General features: G+C 42.7%; 2 protein-coding genes across 2 annotated transcripts in view; both read right to left on the bottom strand.

The window, feature by feature from the left end:
* Positions 1–17,509, bottom strand: part of KAT14 (lysine acetyltransferase 14) — a 36,034-nt gene extending 18,525 nt beyond the window's left edge. Inside the window, exons 1-6 of the mRNA XM_019462441.2 lie at positions 17,248–17,509; positions 15,250–15,368; positions 11,038–11,159; positions 3,878–4,059; positions 1,667–2,083; positions 967–1,535 (exon numbers count right to left, since the gene is read on the bottom strand). Coding sequence (XP_019317986.1) covers positions 967–1,535; positions 1,667–2,083; positions 3,878–4,059; positions 11,038–11,159; positions 15,250–15,368; positions 17,248–17,506 — 1,668 coding nt within the window. The 5' untranslated portion in view covers positions 17,507–17,509. The remainder of the gene's footprint in view (positions 1–966; positions 1,536–1,666; positions 2,084–3,877; positions 4,060–11,037; positions 11,160–15,249; positions 15,369–17,247) is intronic.
* Positions 17,510–17,813: 304 nt separating this feature from the next.
* On the bottom strand, positions 17,814–21,408 carry LOC109274680 (protein PET117 homolog, mitochondrial). Its single transcript, XM_019462442.2, has 2 exons — positions 21,214–21,408; positions 17,814–17,965 (listed from the first exon to the last, which is right to left on the bottom strand). The coding sequence occupies exons 1-2, from the start codon at positions 21,307–21,309 to the stop codon at positions 17,816–17,818; spliced, it is 246 nt and encodes an 81-aa protein (XP_019317987.1). The 5' UTR covers positions 21,310–21,408; the 3' UTR covers positions 17,814–17,815.
* Between the last annotated feature and the right edge of the window lie 624 nt (positions 21,409–22,032).

Below are 22,032 nucleotides of genomic sequence, written 5' to 3'. Positions count from 1 at the left end.
CTTGAGATTCTCTCTCTCCCTCTCTCTGCCCCTCCCCTGCTCCCACCATCAAAATAAATAAATAAACATTTAAGAGAGAGAGAGAGAGAAAATAGAATATAGGAAATTAAGATGTTCCAGAGCTCTAGGAGAGTTTCAAATTGAAAGAGCCCACACACCACATGCCCAACACAGTGGAAGAAAAAGCCCCACACACGGTACCTCATAGAATAAAATCGCAACACCAGCAATATCAGCCCACTAGTTTCCAAAGAAGACAGAAAACGTGCAAATAATCTTATTTGGCAATTATTTAATCCTATTTAGCAATTCACGGGCAGAGATATAAGAATGTAATCAGAAACATATAAATAAAAGATGCGATTTCACTTTACAGCCATCAGACCAGCAAAACTAGTTAAAGGCTGTTTAGGAGCAAGTGCTAACAAAGACTCAGGGAAATCAGACCTGTCATTCCTGCTCTGGGAAGGCGCATTCTCGAAGTTCTGAGTGGAATTGACCATTCCCAGGAGCACTCACAGACTTGGATTCCCCTGAATATTCTCAAGCTATGCTGCCACACATGGATCTATTTCTAGTTGTCTCCTAACTACACAGATGTTTACACGTCCTCCGATTCTGCTCAGCACGTGGTCTGCTACATCATATGTCCTCAACAAGCCTGCCACTCAGGCCTATGACACAAACCATGTGCAAACTCAGTCCCCATCCGGGACTAGGAGAGGCAAAGAAAGCGTCAAGGCTCTGTCCTGAATGCCCAAAGGAAACAAACAAACCCGGCTGTAATCATGGGTATTCATACCGAATAGTTTCAAAAACCAAAGCCCAGAAATTTTTCTATTTTGCTCCCTTGCTGTTTCCTTCTCTCTCCCAAAGTCACTCAGGACTTCCAGTCGAGCACAGCTGTGCCCCCTCCTTCTGTAGTGCTGCCTGCCCGCCCCCATCTGCTGCCCCCGGGAATCTTACCTGGTATCGGTCAAGGATTCTGAAGTCCTGACAGGTTGTTCTGTATGTGGCTTGTCCAGCTGGAAGCCTGGAAACCCCCCCTTCTTTGGCTCCATAAATTCCATCAACTAACAGAAGAGCAGCATTAACAACTTGATCCAAGTCAAAAAGTGGTAATCCCCTATCCCTTTTCGCTTGTCTGACAATCAATTTCCGCTTCAGTCTGCGAGCTTCTGGCGTCATGGCAACGGCACTGGGACAAGCTTCCAGCCTCTTCAGGAGCAGCTTCTCCTCGTAGATGCTCACGGGGGTGTACTTGGGCCCTTTAGGTTTCCTGTCCTTCTCCAGCTGGGGCTTCCTCTTCTCTCGAGTCCTCGTTTGCAAAGATGTGTTGGAATCTGTGTCTTCGCTGTCAATGTCCATCCTGTCAGGCTTTTCCTCCTCGCTCTCCACCTCCTGCTTTATCTGTTCAGGCGCTCTGACCTTCTTTCTGCCCCCGACCACTGCCCCAGAAGCTGCTGCCCCAGCAGGCGGAGGTACATACTCCATCCCTGGGTCTATAACCCCATCGCCTTCCATCTCGTCATCGTCTGCGCAGAGTGCAAGACAGTGTAATCAAGACACGGGAAAGAAGAAATGCAGGGCGCACCGCCCACAAAGTGAAAATACACACATTCTATCACACACAAAAAACAAAAGACCCAAGAAAGGCAAGTCTTACCGTGAAACAAGGCTTGTGGTGGCATCACATCTGGAATCAGATCTGCCTCTGAAAGCAAGCTGGGTGTGGCCGAGTGAGAGGCAGGGGTCCCAGGGGCAGAGAAATCCAGAGAGGGAGAAGGAGACGGGCTTGTCAGAGGGGTGCGGTCAGAGGAGCTCAAGGACGAGAAGTCAATCACTTCCCCTTTTTCTAGAACCACGTCTGGCCTGCGGCCGCGGCTTATAAACTTCACAGGGGTCGAAGAAGTACTCCTGTCCAGAAAGCCAGCTGCTTCCTTCTGGGCTCTCCTAATGTCCTTTGCTTCCTGAGTACGAGACCTTTTCTCTTTTAATTCCATGGCAGATTCCACGGGATTACGACTTGCCCGTTTTCGAAGGCCCTCCACAGTAATGACGGGATCTAAAGCTGGTTTGGAGGCTGCCAAAAGAGAAGTATCTCAACTTTAGTTTCTTTTGCTAATTTAATTGTGAACCTATTACCATGTTCAAAATAGAGAAATGTTCAACAAGAACGTCCTAAACTAGGACTTAGGGTGCTTCTGACAAGAAAAAAGGGATTACAATGCAAATTTAAATAATTAAATACCGTATTTGCCTGTTGAAATTGGCAAATATTAAAAGTTTGGTAATGTTCAACAAGAGTATGGGGAAATGGGTATTTTCATGCCTTTTTAGTAAGGTGTGAATTTTTATTACAACTTTTTGGAGGGTGATTTGGCAACACTAATATTTGGAATAAACATGCCCTTGATATGGCAACCTGTTTCCAGGAATTTATCACAAATAATTTACCCACATATAGTATTATTTAAAATAACAACAACAAAAAGGCAGAAGTAACCAAAATATCCATCAATAGCAGGAATGTCCTATTATATTATCCTATGAAGGTCATTCAATGGGATACAATTGTAAAAAAAGAAAATAAGGCAGATCTACATGGAATGCTATGGAAAGATATCCAGGGGCTCCTAGTAAGGTGGGGGAGAGGGATAGAGAACAAGTATTACAGCATGAGTTTATTTTTTCAATTAAAAATGCTAAAAGCATTCACAGGACACAGCAGTGGTTACTCTGGGGAGTGAAACTGCAGGCAGGTGTAGGGGAGGAGGACACTGTCAGGCTTTATACTTTTCAACACTATTTGATTTTTTTCTCAAATATATTTTTAAAAATTTAAAGCTCACTAAAATTTTTTAGATTAAAAAAACCCCAGACCAATATGTGATTGTAAGGAGTTTTCTTTAAGTGGGAGAATGGCATCAGGTTAGGCCACGAAAAAGAATCCTTATCTCCTAAAGATAGTACTGAGATGTTTAAGAATGAGATGTTGATGACGGGATTTGCTTCTAAATAATCCAAGGCGTGGAATGGGTGGAGGGTTGGGGGAAAGTACCCAGTGGCCAAATTAAACTGAGATGGCCAGCAGTGAACTGCTGAAGTGAAGAGAAAGGTACATAGGGACTCATTACACCACTCTCTTCATATTGGTGGGTGTTTACAAATTTCCACATAAAAAGCTGTAAAAACAAAATGAGATTGAAAATAGAGAAGCTTGGGGCACCTGGGTGACCCAGTCAATTAAGCATCTGACTCTGATAGTGCAAGGTCCACTTTAGATGCTCTGTCCAGCCCTTCTTCTCTGCCCCTCCTCCTACCCCTTCTCTGCCCCTCCTCCTTGAATGTGTGCCCTCTCTCTCTCTCTCTTTTCAAAATAAATAAACATTTTTGGGCCACCTGGGTGGCTCAGTTGGTGGAGCATCGACTTTGGCTCAGGTCATGATCTCAAGGCTCCTGGGTTCAAGCCCCGCGTTGGGCTCTGTGCTGACAGCTCAGAGCCTAGAGCCTGCTTCGGATTCTGTGTCTCCCTCTCTCTCTCTGCCCACCCCCCACTCGCACCCTGTCTCTCTCTCAAAAATAAATATTAAAAAAAATGTTTTTTAAATAAACATTAGAAGAAAAAAGAAAAGAGAACCTTGCAGATACCAAAGGACATTTCCAGAACTGGTAACTTGATTAGGAAATGCTAAAATATTTTTTGTATGGTATTTATTTACAGCATACACAAAATGTGTCGTAATAATACACCTGCCAAGCAGAGTAGCTCCATTGAGGCAGCTGGCCTATGCCTTACAAGCAGGAGGTCTTCTAAACTCATGCTTGCTTGGCTGTGGCCTGGCCAGCACGTGCTATAGTGTTCTCACAAGAGTACCTTTTACTTTCAGGGTAGAGGCAGACAGCTTCTCTCCTTCAGGCTTCATCGTTGGTGGCTTGTTGTGAACGAGCTTCCACCATCCTGGTTCTCCGAATTCTTGAGCCCCTGAACGGAAGAACATGGGGCTTCCCACACTGAGGCAACCCGCTACTGTGCTCCACCAGGTCGAAGTCTTCTTCCTGGAGAGTCCAAGAATTTAAAAATTATTGGCTTTTCAATTTTGGCATTATGTGGAAAATACACTCTCCAGATACTCTAGGACTCCAAGCCTGTGTTATGCTATGGAACCTCCAATCTTTGAAGGAACAGAGCATAAGAGTCAAGGGAGAGGCTCTGGAGCCTGTCTGGCTTCAAATCCTGGCTCTACCACCTTCTGGCTGCCTCAGTTTCCTCTTTTTTAAAATTAGGATAACAACTTAACTCACAAGGTTGCTGTGGGGATTAAACAAAATAATTCAAACAAAGCTCATAAAACACTTACCACATGGGTGCCTGGGGGCTCAGTTGGTTAAGTGTCAGACTCTTGATTTCAGCTCAGGTCATGATCTCAGGGGTTTGTGAGATCAAGCCCCATGTCAGGCTCTGCACTGACAGTGCAGAGAGGAGAGAAAGAGGGGTAGAGAGAGAGAGGTAATATCTCAAGCAGGTTCCACACTCAGCTCAGAGCCCAACGTGGGGCTCGGTCCCATGACGCTGGGAGCCGAAACCAAGAGTCAGATGCTCAACCGACTGAGCCACCCAGGTGCCCCAAATGAAGTTGGTTTTATATGTGAATTAAAACCAGCTCTCAAGAAAGCAAGCAAGCAAGAGAATCACTGGCCCTGGTAAACAGTTCATTTTACCCCAGAAGTCAGATGCACATCTCAGTCTGCTCCTATTTGCCTGTACAAATAGTAAAGTGAAATAAAACTATACAGTGTGTTTCATAAATAGAGTTGAACTTTGGGGGAATAACCAACTTTGGCAAAAAAAAAAAAAAAAAAGTATATAATAAAAAGCCTTCACACCAGCACAGAGTCCAAGGCAGGGCTTGAACTCACAGCCCCAAGATCAAGACCTGAGTTATCATCAAGAGTTGGATGCTTAAGGAATTGAGCCACCCAGGTGCTCTTGAAAGTTTTTAATGATACGTAAAATGTTAACTATTCAGATTCCTGTTGAAAATGCTTTTAAAGGCAACTGTTCTAAAAAACAAGTACCAGAAATCCTATAACACAGTCTTTCGTAAGAAGGCCAGTCTTAACAGTTGGAAAATATTGCTCAAGAGGTAAAAAGAAAAAAGCATTCTTAGGGACAAAGATCTGCTAGAAAACAAAGAAAAAAAACCTCACAAATATAAACTTTAATAAGCATGAGCATTTTCTGAGATGGGGACAAAGACACCTCAGTTTCCTCCCCAGTGTTTTGGTCCCAGAGCACCTCTCCCACATTTGTATCTTTTTCTAAACTATCCAAGCCTCCCTCCTCTTGCCCAAAGGATATGGGAGGGGAGGGGTTCCATGGTGCTTTCATACACCAGCTGATGGTGCCTCCCCAGGTCCTCAGGCTCTGCCCACTTTTCTTTTTTTTAAAAAATTTTTTAAATGTTTATTTACATTTGAGAGAGAGACAGAGCTTGAGCAGGGGAGGAGCAGAGACAGAGACAGAATCTGAAGCAGGCACCAGGCTCTGAGCTGTGAGCTGTCAGCACAGAGCCCGACATGGGGCTCGAACCCTCGAGTAGTGAGATCGTGACCTGAGGCAAAGTCAGCCACTCAAACAACTGAGCTACTGAGGTGCCCCTCTTCCATTTTTCTTCTTTCTGTTGTTCAGACCCAGAAACTCCCACTGTCCTACTCTCAGACTCACTTACTCTTTCTTCTGCCCACTCAAAGCTGCTTCTCAATCCCTCCAGGGAATTTTTCATTTCAGCTACTGTATTTTTCAGCTGCAGAATTTCTTTTTGGTTTCTTTTTAGGTTTTTTATCTCTTTGCTGACACGTCTATTTTGTTTATACAACATTTTCTTGACTTTCTCCACATCAGTTCTTAGGACATCTTTAAGACAGTTGTAAAGTCTGTCTTATAGATACGCCAGTAGGTCTTTTTCAGGGACAGTTTCTGTTGTTTTATTGTTTTTTCCTTTGAATGGGCCATATTTTCCTGTTTCTTTGTATTCCTTGTAATTTTTTGTTGAAATTGGATATTTGAATTTAATAATGTAGTAACTCTGGAAATCAGATTCTCTTCCTCCTCTGAGATTTACGGGTTTTTGTGTCTGGTTTTTTTTTTTTTTTTTTATTGTTGTAGGGTGTCTGTGTATCAAAGATCAACCTGAGGTATAAACTTAAGGTCTTCCCGGGTCATTTCTGAGACTGTGCCTTTCCCTGGGCATGCATGGTGACTTTCTAATTTCCTCTGTATATGTGGTTACTTTTGATTGTCTTATCTTTAAAGTCTGGCTCCACAAAGGGGACAAAGAGAAAAATAAAATGGGGTGGGGTAGGGGGAGTGCCAGCCCTTTAAATCTCCTTCAAGTCATTTCAACCAGAGGGAGAAGGGTTTGCAACCATTCAGGGGAGGTGCAACCCACCTCTTCATCTGCATTTCTGTGATGAGAAGCAGCAATCAGCAATCAGAACACAGATTCCTGACATTTGGAGGACAGGGTCCTTTTTGTCTACCCTGGCTCCCACAAGCTACGTGTGAGCTGCTTGGGGAACAAGTGTGTTGCTGCCTGACACAGGGTTGAAGGGTGTGGAATGGGTAAATGTTACTAACAGCTGAATTTGACCAAATTCAACTGCAATTTACCTTCCAAGTCTCCTCTTGGAAGTTACAAGCCTTCAATATAGATCCAGAGATCCAAAATAGTGACATCAGACAGATTCTGCCATTTCAACTGTTTGTTGTCTAGGTGGGAACAGACTTTTGGTGCTTCCTACTCTGCCATCCCCCTGGAATCTTTGTCACACCCTTTAAAAAATTTTAGGAGCGCCTGGATGGCTCAGTTGGTTTAGTGTCCGACTTCAGCTCAAGTCTCGATCTCGTGGTTTGTGAGTTCAAGCCCCACATCGGCCTCTGTGCTGACAGCTCCAAGCCTGGAGCCTGCTTCAGATTCTGTGTCTCCCTCTCTCTCTGCCCCTTCCTCCCCCTCAAAAAGATAAACATTTTTAAAAAAAGAAGCTGGGGACAGAACAATGGGAGGAAAATAAGTCAAAATCACTGCCTTCACTGAGTTGATTCCTGATAAAGGAGATACACAATAAGAAACAAAAAAGTATAGAATCAAGAAGGGCTAAGAGGGGCTCCTGGGTGGCTCAGTTGGTTGGGCGTCTGACTTCAGCTCAGGTCATGATCTCACAGCTTGTGAGTTCGAGTCCCGCATTAGGCTCTGTGCTGACAGCTCAGAGCCTGGAGCCTGCTTCAGATTCTGTGTCTCCCTCTCTCTCTGCCCCTCCCCTGCTCATGCTTGGTCTCTCTCCCTCTCAAAAAATAAACATTAAAAAATAATAAAATAAAAAATTTTAAATACTATGAATGTGCTTTATCATATTTCATCATATGTAAGACCCACTGACTTTAAGATATACCATTTTATGTACAACAAAAGAAGAAAACTAGCCATCAGTTATGACACACTATCCCTTATAAGATGTATCCAGATGTCAGAAATGTGAAATTTTTAAAAAAAAATTTTTAAAGAGATGCAAAAATTTTAAAACATGTGCACCTTGGGGTGCCTGGGTGGCTCAGTTGGTTAGGCGTTCAATTCTTGGTTTTGGCTCAGGTCATGATCTCACGGTTTCATGGGTTTGAGCTCCGCGTCACTGATAGTGCAGAGCCTGCTTGGAATTCTCTGTCTCCTTCTCCCTCTGCCCCTCTCCCATTTGCACTGTCTCTGTCTCTCTCAAAATAAATAAATAAACTTAAAAAAAAAAGTGTGCATCTTAGAAATCAATGAAATACAGTAATAGAAAAAAGTATTCAAAGTATTCTTCATTATTCAAAGTTATACTTCCTATATACTCCATACCTGAAATTAATATAACACTGTATGTTAACTACACTGGAATGAAAAAATATTAAATTAAAGGGGCACCTGGGTGGCTCAGTCAGTTAAGCATCCGACTTCAGCTCAGGTCATGATCTCACACTCCGTGAGTTCAAGCCCTGCGTGCTGACAGCTCAGAGCCTGGAGCCTGCTTCTGGTTCTGTGTCTCGCTCTCTCTCTGCCCCTCCCCTGCTCACGCCCTGTCTCTCTCTGTCTCAAAAATAAATAAAAAATAAATAAATAAAAACTTTTTTAAATATTGAATTAAAAACAAATTTTTAATGTATATTATATTTGAGAGAGAGACAGTGTGTGAGCAGGGGAGGGGCACAGAGACAGGGAGACAGAATCTGAAGCAGGCTCCAGGCTCTGGGCTGACAGCACATAGCCCAACGCAGGACTCGAACTCACAAGCAGTGAGATAATGATCTGAGCCGAAGTCGGACACTTAACCAACCAAGCCACCTAGACAATCTGGAATTAAAAAAAAAAATTAATAAAAAAATTTTTTTAATCCTGGAAAAATTCAAGGTCAGGATTATAAAAGCAGATTAAATGATCACACATACAAAGGCAATTAAACTGCAGCAATTAATTAAACCTTTTACTTTTTTTTTAAACATGTTTATTCATTTTTTGAGAGAGACACAGAGTGTGAGTGGGGGAGGGGCGGAGAGAGAGGGCGACTCGGAAAACATTAAAGCCACGAATGAAAAACCTGTAAACATCTAAAAGAAAATGTATTCAAATCCCGCACTTCATTACACAGCACACTATTCTCTTAGGTCATACGGCAAATGAGAAATGCTTATCTTGTTAGGAATTTAAAGAATGTTCTATGGATAGCAGAATTAAAATCTTCAGTAGCTATGAAAAAAATCTAACTGTACATGTTCTCTGCAGGCCGCTTCCCTGGGGCATAGTGATTCTGTGGATGTTCACACACAGAGCCGTCTGAGCACGTGCTGACTGCCTTGGGCAAGGGGTTTCGGTGGCTTTTCCAATCACCGATGCTTATAGCAGAGTTCCAAAAGCAAAGGACAACGTTGACGTAGGGAACTAATCGACAAGGAATCACAGAGTAATTTTTAATGATCTCTCATTCCTTCTGGTTAGATCAAGAAGAAAGTTGGTTGCTTTAAGTTCTAACTTAAAGCACACACTGCTTCCCTTTCTGATTACGAAAGAGGGCTTTGATTGCCTTTATGGGCCATGAGATCCAGCTATAATTCAATAACATTGTGTTATTTTTAGTGCACCTATTTTTATAGTTTCATTCTATGTATGGCAAATGATACGAATTTTCCACTTATCATGGCGGTGTGAAGTTTCTTTTCAAAATGAATGTATTTACAAAAGGGGGGGGGGCTTGATTCAAATAAGTAAATGGTAATTCTAGTGATTCACTAACATGGCCAAAAACCACTAGTTTAACAGTTAAACTGCACAGAAACTGGAGAGTAATTAATGCCTTTCAGTAAAGGATTAAAAAGGAAAAAAAGCCTTGGCTGATTCCTCTCCAAACATACTCTACAAATGAACAAATGAAACAACTGAACAACTTATGTTAAAATATAGCAAAATCCTTAAAAACAGGCAATTTAAATCCAATTTCTTCTAGAAGACAATCCACTAAGCAGAATGGCACTGAGAGATCAGGAAAACATTCCAAGATCTAATTTTATCAGTTTTTTTCCCTTTCTTGTGCTTTATAAATGGGGTATATTAAGTTCCATAAATAGTGCTAAATCATTAAACTAAGACAACAGATTCCCTTTCTTTAAGAAAAGAACCAGTTATACTGTCAATTCTTTTCTTAGTACTACTAAATAACTCAAGAACAAAAATAACTCCTTTTGTAAAAATGTACTGAATCTCTTCTATTTTCTCCTCACAGCGAGCCTTCAGAAAGCCGCCTCTCCTTTCGACTGCCCTCCCTGAGCTCCGAGTGATGCTGGCAGAGCTGTGTCTTCTCGGCGCCCGAGGAAACAGAGGCCACAGTGCGTTCAGAGAAAGGACAGGTACAAACTTCCTGTTCTGACCTGATGTGATCAGAGCCTGTATCACGTCTACCCTGACCCAATTAAGCAAGACATATGAGCCTCACACAGGACTTAAGATGGCAACTAACAATCAGAATCTCATACAACTTGCAAATGCAGTTGGAAACTCACTAATCCCTAACGGCAATAAAAATCTTGTTGATCTGCATGGATCTTTAGTTAAAGCGTGTGGTTTTAAGATCTGTGCCCTGGCATATCTGAGTGTGATGAGCCAAAGCAGCCACCAATGAGGCGTGCTCAGCAGTAAAATCAATGCGTTATCATGTAGAGGAATGAATGAACAAGCCACATGCGTATTAATGCGCCTAGACTTTGCTAAGCACTATAATACCAAAACGTATCACCAGTATTTACTTTCCAGTTCATAAAAACAAATACTGATAAGAGTCTATTAATGAAGAGCAATTTAAAGAGGTGAAGTCAGCCATTGCCATTATCTTCCTTCCTCTGACCTTCTATCAGACACTGATTTCAAAAGGACAAATGATCATATATCCTCAAATTAGTTATTCATCCAACTATTAAACAGCCTCATGGAATTAAGCTCTCTATTGTTTAACATTCTAAGAATCTCTTCAAATCTCTTCATGCTCAGTAGAAACCAAGAGTGTCCTCTAAAGTAGGACTAGAAAAGTCCGGAAACCTACATTTTTTAATAGTATATACTTCCGGGGTGCCTGGGTGGCTCAGTTGGTTAAGCATCCGACTCTTGATTTTGGCTCAGGTCATGATCTCATGGTTCGCGAGATCGAGTCCCACACTGGTCTCTGCTGGCAGCACGGAGCCTACTTAGGATTCTCTGTCTCTGCCCCTCCTGCTTACGCTCGCTCTCAAAACAAATAAACATTAAAAAAAATCCAAAAAACAGTACATACTTCCACTTTGGTTTTCCACAAACACGTGTTTTAACTTAAAAAAGTAACATTTTCTGAATTAAAAAATTCTTTGTAATTGCCACAGTTACTCTAATTCCTAAAGGGCTGCATTAGGCTATCTCAAATCTTGTGTACTTTGTTCTTCACCTCTTTGTGCAAGTATAAGATTTCCAAAAATCACATTACCTATTCCCCAGTAAAAAGGTCCAATGTTTCTCAATAAAAGCACAGATATCTTCTTTCCATCGGAAATAACCTTGCCGTCCACTTCCTTCCAGAGACAAGTTATACATTGCCAGCATGACGACCTGGAACACAAACGCAACAAGGGCTGGGAGGCAAGCACGATTAGGGATGTTAACCTTCAGGGGGAAAAAGTTTGTTTTCTATTCTGAGTAGGAATGGTGGGGAACAGAGGGGGAAAGGGTGATATCTTGGAATACTCTCAGTATAGAATTTTATTTTCTGTTTTGCTTCCATTAGATCAATATCACTAATCCACTTAAGTATCTGCCGTTGTTCCTTACACGTTGCACATGCAGGGCTAATGTGTGGCTGAACTGATTATGATAAACAACGACTGTCCTATGCAAGCAACCTGTCCCGCCACCCCCCCTCCCCCCCCTCCGTGTCCCTCCATCTTATACAACACGGCACTAGAGAAAGGGACACTACTGGCTGTCAGGCATCCAGGTATCTGCTGCAGCCCACATTTTCTGAATGATGGTGCTAACCTTTATTTTGAAAGTCACCCCTGCCTATCTATATACTTTCCTAAGCTCTTTAGAGAGCAAAAACAAAGACTCTCAGAATTTCAAAGCTGAAAATAATGTTGGTCACCATGTACTCGGTGTTTAGCCATTTTTAGCTGCGGAAACCTTTCTTCTGATGAAATTAGCATTACTCTCAGAGCTCCAAGTGGAAACTCCTCATCTGGTCCAGCCTTGCTCGTCTACAGGTGATTAATTCATAGCCCGGAATTGGGAAGTGTTTTCCAGAAATATAAGTAACGTGTGCTCACTGTAAAAGACTTCCACAATAGAAAAGCAAAGAAGGAAGTAAAAATCACTCTAGATCTGCCATCAAGAAACAATCACTTTTAACATGTTCAATGACTATCCTTTGAGGCATTTCTTTTTGCATCAATATATATGCAATTTTGTCATGATGTAAATTCATGTAAATGAACAAAACAATACAAGCTATTTGAAACTACATTTTCAACCTAATGAAAATAAAGATTGATTTGGGGCCACTGAAATTGAAAAAGGGACAGAGAATCTATGTAAGGAATCTAACTTAATTATTCTTTCCAGAAGGAACATCCTGAAAGTGTAAGGAGGCTAGTAAACTGCAGTTCAGGCTCCCCAACCCCCGTGCTCACAGCTCGAGACCTTCAATGGTCCAAGGGAAAACCTCCAACTCAAAGGGCCCAGTAATACTGACACTTCCACTAACCAAGCTCCCCGCTCCTTACACTTGTGAAACCTGCAGAAACCCCACCAAACAATTAATCCCATTGACGGATTTGTCAAGTCCTTCCACTCACTGTTGCAACAGGTCTACATCAACTAACCAACAGTTTCCTTAAAAAGTTATTGTCCATGAGGACTTACTATTCAACGGATATGGAGTTTCAGTTTGGGAAGATAAATATGTTTGGAGATGGACAGTGATGATGGTTGCAAAACAATGTGAATGTACCGAATGCCGCTGAATTATATGCTTAAAGGTGGTTAAAATAGTAAACTTTCATGTTATGTATATTTTACCTCAATTTTAAAAGCTATTGTTCAAGAAATACTTTAAGGAAAGTCTGAAATCAGCTTCTTTTGCCTACTCCCAGACCCCTCAAGTACTTCAGACACACGTATTCACTGTTAATCTCGGCAGTAGAGACACTGTCTGCTGCTTTATTTCTGGTACTTTTTTTGCATGTCTGAATTATTTCACCACTTTAAAAAGCTAAAATTCACACATTTACTTGAAAATAACTTTTTCTGTAACACTTAATATTTATTAAGCAAACTGCAAAATCTATGAAGGACATGGTTTTCCCCCTCGCCTGGAATCTGGAATCTTAAAAAAAAATGAATCCCAGTTCAGTTTTTCACTCTCACAAGAGCTTATCAGTGACAGAGTATCCCCAGGGCCCAGCTCGGGGCTGGCTCAGCCACAGTAGGCACTTCACAAGTACCTGCTGAAAAACACCTAGAAAAATAATGAGCACAGATCACGGTAGGTGCTACACCTGCCATGTAAGAATAAGCATCCAGGATGAGAATATAACCACTACCCTATCCTTCCCAAACACATGATGGTTTCTCCCGCATTTCAAACTGCTGTTCACAAGTCACTACGAGAAGAGAACACAAAAAAGAGCATGGAAGAAAGGTCAGGAGACCAGACTCTCTGTACTGTTGGTATTTTGTGGTGAAACAGGCATTTCTACTTATTACTTTGGTAAATCAACAAATATAAAGTTTAAGATTTAAAAAGACAGAAACCCCACATTCCAATATATTATTTGGTGACATCAATAGAATCTATAAAACACCATCTGATTTAGCTCTTTCTTGAGATGCTGGGGTTTTTATTTTTAATTTTTTTAAAAATTCTTTTCATTTTATTTATTTGAGAGAGAGGGAGAGAGCAGGTACAAGTGAGGAAAGGGGGGAGAGGGAGAGGGAGGGGGAGGGAGAGAGAGAGAGAGAGAGAGAGAGAGAAAGAGAGAGAAAGAGAGAGAAAGAGAGAGAGAGAGAGAGAGAGAGACAGAGACAGAGACAGAGAGAGAGAATCTTAAGCAGGCTCTGCATTCAGTGAGGAGCCCGATGCAGTGCTCAATCCCATGACCCTGGGATCAAGACCTGAGCCAAAATCAAGAGTCAGACACTCAACCGACTGAGCCACCCAGGCACCCTGAGGCTGGGTTTCTTAGAGGCAACTAGAAATACTGGTCAGTAGTTTACCAAGAACCAGACGTGTCTGATCTATCACTTCATCGTACCAAGATATTATCTACCATCAATCCATCTTCTGGAAGTGAAAACATAATTTTCAAGTGATGTCAGCCTAATTAAATGTGCAAACTGAGCCAATATTGTATCTTCTGAGCAATATAACCAAAAGCCAGTTGTTCTCTTCAAAAGAACCTCTGCAAAAACTCATATTCTTGCCAATAAATTACGTATATTTGCTCTTCTTCCACTTTACAGCTTTTTGAGACACTTACAGATCAAATGCAAATCTGCTGATGGGTGTACACATGAGAATAATCTATTATATTAATCTGACCTTGCCTAGACACAATATCCCAGGTACACCTTGAGAAAAACATCCCAATTACAATACACATAAGACTATATTCTCAGTACAAACATCCCTTCATTTTCTACTTGCATACTCAGCCAAGTCAAAAAAGGCTCCCTAAATTCACCACTGACAGATTTCATTAGCACATCTCCTAGTAAAGCACTGATAATTAATAGTCCAAGCTGCTAAAGCAACTGCAGTTTATAAGGAATACCTTAGTGGCTCAGATCATTTCATCCAAACTCTTTCTCATTTACCCTGTTTATTTCTTTCATAGCAAAAAAGTGCTATGGGTAATTAACTTGTTTATTTGTCTGCTTATTGTCTAAAATGTCTAAAATGTCAGCTGCCTAGCTGTCTTCCTCATCACAGCAGTCTCCAGGCCTAGAATGACACCTGGTTCATCATGGGCACTCAATATTTGTTAAATGAATAAACATAAAAACTCAAAGTAATGTGTAATTCGTTCATTTTTAGAATTCAGACTATGGCCATTGGTACCTTGCAATAGACCTAGTTAGTAATATAAAAACAAACCAAAAAAATTAAGACAAGCTGGCGATCAGTAAAAAGCTATTGTTCAGGCTACAGTTGGCTTGGAGGAGGGGGCTGGTACTAGAGACGGCTAAAAGGTGGACGTAGATATTCATTCCCCCAACAATATTCAAACATATCCGTGTTCAAACGCGGAAAAGCCAGATTACGTTGGCTTCTGCAATGAGCCACGTTATACTTTCCCAAACTATTTCCGACGTGGTCACCTTTACATTGTACTAAAAACGGCTGCCAGAAAAATATGAACCTCATTGGGAATTCAATTAAAATCAGAGTCTGGCATCATATCCATGTGAAATTGTGTGTGTGAGGTTTTCGAGAATCTCAAACCTAATTCACCACATTAGCAGGGAGTATTTTCACAAAGAACTCCTTTCTCCCTATATTTATCATTTTCATTGTGAAGTAAGGAGCGACCCTCAAAACAGCTCAAAAGCCTATGTGTAAGCTCCCTGTTCTCTGAATATTCATTCCAATGAATTCCTTGGGGGATTGACCCTGCAAATTCTAGGGGAAGAGCTTTTTACTCACTTGCTGCCATGTCAGTTTCAGCCTTTCATACTGCTCCTTGCCATCTTCTGAGCAATCGGAACAAGTGAATCTAAAAAAATTATCACCCTTAAGGTAACTGAGCTGTTCCCTCAGCTGACCTAGGAGAAAAACAAAAAAGCACATCATAGGTTTATCTAGAGCAGCATTTATCAGTGTATCAACCAGATTTTCCATGCTTCCCGTGTGTTCTTCCTCCTTTTCAGCTAACCCATGATAGCAGGACAGGAATAGGGAAAACAGAAGAAAAGCACAGAAGAAAAGCGTATGCCTGTTAAGTGTATGCTTCCTAGCTTTTAGGAGAAAGATGCTGGAAAATCACGTTTTCATTGCTCTCACTGGATTTTCCAACTGTTAACATTCCTGACTCCTATGGGTCTCCACACACTCTTTCAAGAAATATCTGAGTTCCCACTGAGTGCCAGGCACTGGCCTAGGAACCAGAACACAGCGCCCAAGATAGTCTGCTTTTGGCATTTTAGAAGTTCTGAGGGTGATGTACAAGGAAATAGGTAATCATAATAGCACAACGGTTCTCCATCCTCACTGTACATTGGAATCACCCATGGAGTGGTTTTGTTTTTTTAAAAGATGCCTGGGCCTACTCACACAGAATGAACCAATCTCTAAAAGGCGGGGTCTGGGTCTCTCCATTTTCTAATGTTCCCCAGGTGATGCCAATGCTCTGGGAGACAGGACAACCACTGGAATGGAATGTGGTATGTGCCACAGGGCAATGCGAGGGTACATAAAAGGGAGGCCCAACCCATACAAGGAAGATGGGAGAGCTAGAAAAAGTGGCATTGACAGGGGACCTGAAGGATGATTAGAATTGGCCAGGGGAAGAGGGGTGCCTATGTGAATGGCGGGAGCCCACGGAGGCTACAGAGACACATATTCCAGAGAGGAAATTAAAATGTGCAGAGACCTTGGTATAAGAATTTTTTTGTGGAGAATTAAAAGCTCACCCTAACTGCAAAGTTCTGGTTGTGTGGGGACAGGATACTGAGGAGAGACGCTGAGGAAGTTAGCAGGGACCCTATCGTGATGGACAGTTTAAAATGTATCCTTAGAGGACAAGGTGGAACGCCAGAGATTTCTCAGGCAGGGCCCTAAATCACAAGCAGAAAGAGCTCAGAAGCAAACGCTAGCTAATGCATAGAAAGTTCTAGATTGTTTCCTATGAAACTGTTACTATTAATTTATTAATAGTAACTATTAATCTGAATAGTTAAATCCATCTTAAAAACACTTCCACATACCAGAAACTGACCCGTTTCAGCTGAAATTTCTCTGACCTAGTTACAAAGTATTACACAAAGAATTCCTCTGGTACCGATGTCTTTCCTAGTCTCTGCCGAATGGGAAAATCCCATTTTGGTAAGACTCGTGATGGCTGCCAAAGCATGCTCCTTGAGAGCCAGGATACTGGCAGATGAAAAGATTAGCTGAAAGAGTGAGGTATCGGGGCAGCATGTGTATATATATCTGTCGTCAGCAGATCTAGGAAGCCAGCAAGCAGAAAACAAGAATGGTCCCAGAAAAAAAGCATAAAATATTTTTAAACTGCTAATTCTGACTTACTTCAGCATACAACAGCAGTTTTCCACGGAAGTTAAATATTAATAGAGTAACTTGAACTTTCATTCTATACTGGGCCTAGTATTGGGCCCTAAATCCATAACGTGATCTTGTTAAACAATGTGGCTAATTCTTTAAATAACACAGGATTTCCAACTTTCTTTTATTGGGTTGCCGTCCAAAATGTTAACTTAACAATGTGAGAGGTTGACAGTAATTTTTATTAGCACAAATGTGTCTACGTTTTATATAAATCTGTCATTAACCAACTAAACTAATCATAAATTAATAATTATCTTTTTATTTAGGTCCATTGTACATTCATGTTTCGTCCACAGGTGAGAAAAACAAACCTTCACATTGGAACTGACAAATCAAAGGAATTGAGAAGCTCCTTACTGGCCGGTATCCATTTTTGGCACTTGTCACAGAAGTAGGACAGCTGCTCCTCCATCCAGGACACATCTCCTTCGTCACTGTTGAGGGAATCCCCACTCTGATCATGAGATAAGTCCACTGATGCCTGGTCCTCCGATTCAACGATCAGGAGAGTCTCCCCCTCCACCTCTCCCTCCTCCAGCCCTTCTGAGGTAGATGTTCTCGTGGCTTCATCATCATGCCGGCTTATCAAACTACTCAGGTGGATGTTACTATCCATCCCTTCCTCTCCCAGGCTCTCAAGTGCTTTTCACGAACAATCCTAAGCTCTGGACACCAGGCTTCAAGGGGCTTCTACCAGGATCACACAGACAGACAGAAACTCTTCACGAGAGTGTCTGCCTACTTCTTTACTCAGATAGAAGGGACTTTTAAGCAATAATTTAGAATATGTGATCCACTGTCCTTGTCTTTGGTCAAGTTTGAAAGAACAGTGACAAAAAAAGGGTGAACACCTCACAAAGCTATTCTCCATCCACACACACCCACACTCAACACTGTCCCATCAATATTTGGCATCCATTTCAAGTCATGTTTTTTGAGATCCTTTTGCCAATAACATCTTCTCTCTTTCTGCTTCAAGTTGCTCAGTCAAAATAATCTGTTCTCCCAAGAGACGAATGTTTTCTTTTTTCCGATTCTGCCTCTCAATGTCTCTGATCACTCCATCGTGAAGCCTCTAAAAACGCAAGAAACAGATTTCAGTAACACCCAAACAGGTGGTTCCCTTCCTTGTGCCATTCAATCTGAGTAACAGTACTACCAAAATACACTGAAAACTTTGAGACTCCAAATACCTAATTACTATTTCAACTTTCTGCATAAATGTAAAATGTAACAAGCTATCAGATTAATTTGGTCGTGTGCTCCACCAGTGTTATTACTTAAAATGACTTCTTAACCATATTTTAAGAAATTCCTGAACATTCAGTATAGAAGCTTCATGGGAAATTAAAAAAAGAAAAGAAAAAAAAAACTGTTCCTGAGGTGAATTTTAAAAGTTTAATTGATATACAATGCTTTAAAAGATCTGGTGAGAATTACTACAGTAACTTTACAAACTACTTTCCTATTAGCAATGATCCTAGCTGAATAATAAATATCAAAGAAAAAAAGATTCCTGAAATTTAAGCAAACTATCAGGATCAAGAAAATAAAGATCTTAGCTTCTTCTAGTGCATAAGAAGAAGTAAAAATTATACAGAATTACTAATCAATTACATGACTGAGAGAGACGGGAAAAAAACAATGCTACTACCAGAGGAAAAAAGAAAGGTGGTAGTTACTTTGAGAAGCACAAAAGACAGGTCGGAAATTCCAGAACACAGACTTGGCACCTAAGATGAGACTTTTTAAAGCCTAAGTCCAGTCATTACTAATAATTGCCATTTTCTAGTTTTTAGGTCCCCAAATACTAATTTTTTTTTAACAGCAGCCTTGTGAGGTAGAATTAATGGGGGTGGGGCCCAGGGCCTGGGGTTTTGTTTGTTGGTAATCATTACGTCTATTTTATTTTACTACTATCATCATTATTTTTAAGCGGGCACTATGCCCAGCACAGAGCCCAACAATGCACTTAAACTCACAACCCTGAGATCAAGACCTGAGCTGAGATCAAGAGTCAGACGCTCAACCGACTGAGCTACTGAGGTGTCCGTATTATGCCTATTTAAAGAAACTCGCCAAGTACCTACTTGCCAGATCTCCTCCAGGCCTAGAGTTTCACTCACTATTATGGGGGGAATTGGGAAGTTTAAGAGTCCTAGAACAGATAACACAATTGAAAACCATCTTTTTTGGACCCTGCTCCTTAGCCAGATCTCCAGAGACATTTGGCTCCTCCCTCCCCAGTCCTTTGGGTCCTGTACTTCCTGTACCATGACACACCCATGCACACACCCCACCCCACCCCCAAAGCCCACACCATCCACTGGAATCATTCTTTCCATACCTGCCTCTGGGATTTTCCATACCTGATCTTCCTTCCTCAGACTTCAGCATATGGCTTAGGAGCTTGCTCTCCTGCCATCATTGTAGTGCTACCTTCTTTCAAGTTGCAGTGTATGCCGACTGCCTGTGACCTGCACTTAGCTACCTTACTAATCACCTCTCTTACTAACCACCAAGACCTCTTCACCATTACTCATGTAGTACAACTCGTTTTGCTGGGTCCCTGTGAGGATTAATGTCAGTGCCTGGCATGTGGTAAACAGTCAAGAAATGCTAGAAAACAACAGTCATTATTTTATTTCTTGCTTCCTTGAACCTTCCAACATACCCAATGTGTCAATCATTTGTCTTCTTCCTAGTGTAAAAAAAAAAGTCCACTGAATGACTGGATGCAAAATAAACACAGGTTATTCCGGTCAATCTTTTCTTCATCTAATTTCCAAATACCTAAATCTTTGTTTTTCCACCCTCTAGTACAGAGATACTCAACCCCAGCTGCATGTTAGAATCCCCTGGGTGGCTTTTAACACATACGTGATCAAGATTCCCCATATCCAAGAGATTCTGATTTAAGAGGTCTGGAGTAGGTGACATTGTAAAAACGAGAGATGCTGAGTTAGTTCAGAACCAAGCTCTCATCCATCCCTACCCCATAGTCTGAAAATCTCTGCCTCCACTGACCTCAGAACTACATCTGACCATCCTCTACTCCACCTCAAATTTCTTTTGATCACCCTCTTTTCCTTTCACTTTTAGAAGAGAAACTTGCCTGCCTCTATTCCAAAAGCTCCGCCCTCAGAACCCATACTTTGTTCCCCAATCTCTAACCTCTTCCATGCCCTCATTACTCATCCCAATAGCCCCTCCCCCAAATTCTTATACCATCACACCTTCCCGATTTCCAGACTGTGAACAAGGACAACACTTCTGCTTCATCTCTGTGTACCAAGCACACTGCACAGCCCAGTACGACAAAAGGCCATTTACTATTGATTCATCCAGTTCATTACTTCCACCCTTGGCAAAACTAAGCCCAACCCTAACGCACGCACTGACCTAGTTGCCTGTTCTCAACTCAACTTTCAGCACCGGTGTGAAGCAGTTACAAACTCAGGAACGCCCGTCCTTCCTATCTTTGTTTCCCAAAGCGCCTAGTGTGGTGCCTGGCACACACAGACCAATCACTAAACATTTGCCAACTAGAGTAAAAACAATATGAACTGACACACACGGAACGGGCGGTCGGTCAACCGATCAGTAAGTTACAGATATTTCTAGAAATACAGGTACAGAAAAAAGAAAAATTGGAGGCTGGTATCTCTAATTCCCAGAATCTTGTTTCCACAGCATACTGTTTCTTAAAAGAAACAAACAAACAAACAAAAAGCATCCACTAAATTACCTTGGCTAAAGGCAGAGAAAGTGGATTCGGGGCAGCCTCCTTAATCCTAGGATAAAATCTCATTAACACTGGAAATGAGATACATTAGGGTTGAGCCTCAACCTTGGGCCTGGGGTTGGGGAGAGGCCGACAACTTGCTGAGTGCACCCCCACGAAAACCCTTTCCCGCCTCTACTCTGCAGCGGCCCAAGCGACACGCTGAAAAGTCCGTGCCACTGTAGGCTGGAGGTGACCTGGGAACCGGGCCACCCACCACCCTGCAGGCCTGCCTTAGCTGGAGCCAGGAGGCTGCGGGCGCGGAGGGCAGGGGCTCCCCCGCGCCGGCAGGACGGGGTCGCCGGGGCCTCCCGGTGCACGCGGCCGCGGGGGCTGCGGCGCCCGGGCCGGGCGGACGGCGTGGGAGCCGCAGTCGCGTGACCGGGGTGATCGAGGAATGGGTGGGACGCAGGATCGCGCCGCCGCGGAGCCGACGAAAGAGGGAGAGACGAGGAGCAACGGAGAACCACGCGGAGAGAGGCCACTGGGCCTTAGGTCGCCCTCGCGGGCCCCGGAAGAGGAGGTCACGTGACACCGACCTGCCGGTCCTGCCGCTGCTTCAGATGCACGCCGGCCACGGTGGCCGCCGTCAGCACCACCGACAGGCCCAGCACCACCTTCGAGCTCCTCGACATCCCCGCGCCGGCCGCCGCGGCCTCCGCCTACCCGCCCCGGGCCCCAGGGCCGCAACCGAACGCGACTCGGAGGCTGCGGGTCAGGCTCGACCGCTCGAGCGCAGAGCCCCTGCAGCCGCTGCACCGCCCGCCGCGCCAGGCGCTAGCAATCGAGAGCCGAGCGCGGAGCGGCGTCCCTGCACTGCTGAAGTGTGGCTGCGGTTGCCTCTTCTTCCCGTCCCCTCACACACACATAATCTGTCCCCTCTGAGCGTTCTGCTGACCCTGGTCCTTTGCTCAATACCAGCCTTAGTAATCGCAGCCTCTTTGGCCCTTTGCGCGGTAGGTGCCACCAGAAGATGGAGTTTTTGCTTGTAGATCCATAATTAAATGTTGTAGACACGGTCACCTGTTTTCATCTAAATACTGTGGGCTGGCTGGTCAGGCTCTGATTTTTCTTAAAACCGAAAAGCTTTCTGGCTAAAGGGCATGCTAACTGGGTAGCGATGCCTCTTCGTTTAAAGCGCTGGTCAACTTGCTTCCCGTGTAATTACTAAGAGATTGCCTTTATACCTTTGGAGCCTCAGTTCCTGCACCAATAAGACAGGATTCCTGATTCCCACATTACTAGGGAAATGAATGAATGAATGAATGAATGAATGTAAGGCATTATGCAAGGCATCATTTTCACTTTTCCTTGTGGTAGAAAGAAATTTGGCTTTCCGGAAAGTGTAAAGTATCTAA

The sequence above is a fragment of the Panthera pardus genome, unplaced genomic scaffold, assembly GCF_024362965.1.
Source record: "Panthera pardus isolate Hobbes unplaced genomic scaffold, ASM2436296v1 HiC_scaffold_25, whole genome shotgun sequence".
In the NCBI taxonomy this organism is placed as follows: Eukaryota; Metazoa; Chordata; class Mammalia; order Carnivora; family Felidae; genus Panthera; species Panthera pardus.
Note: the sequence above shows the minus strand (reverse complement) of the source record. Positions and strands in the feature narration are given on the sequence as shown.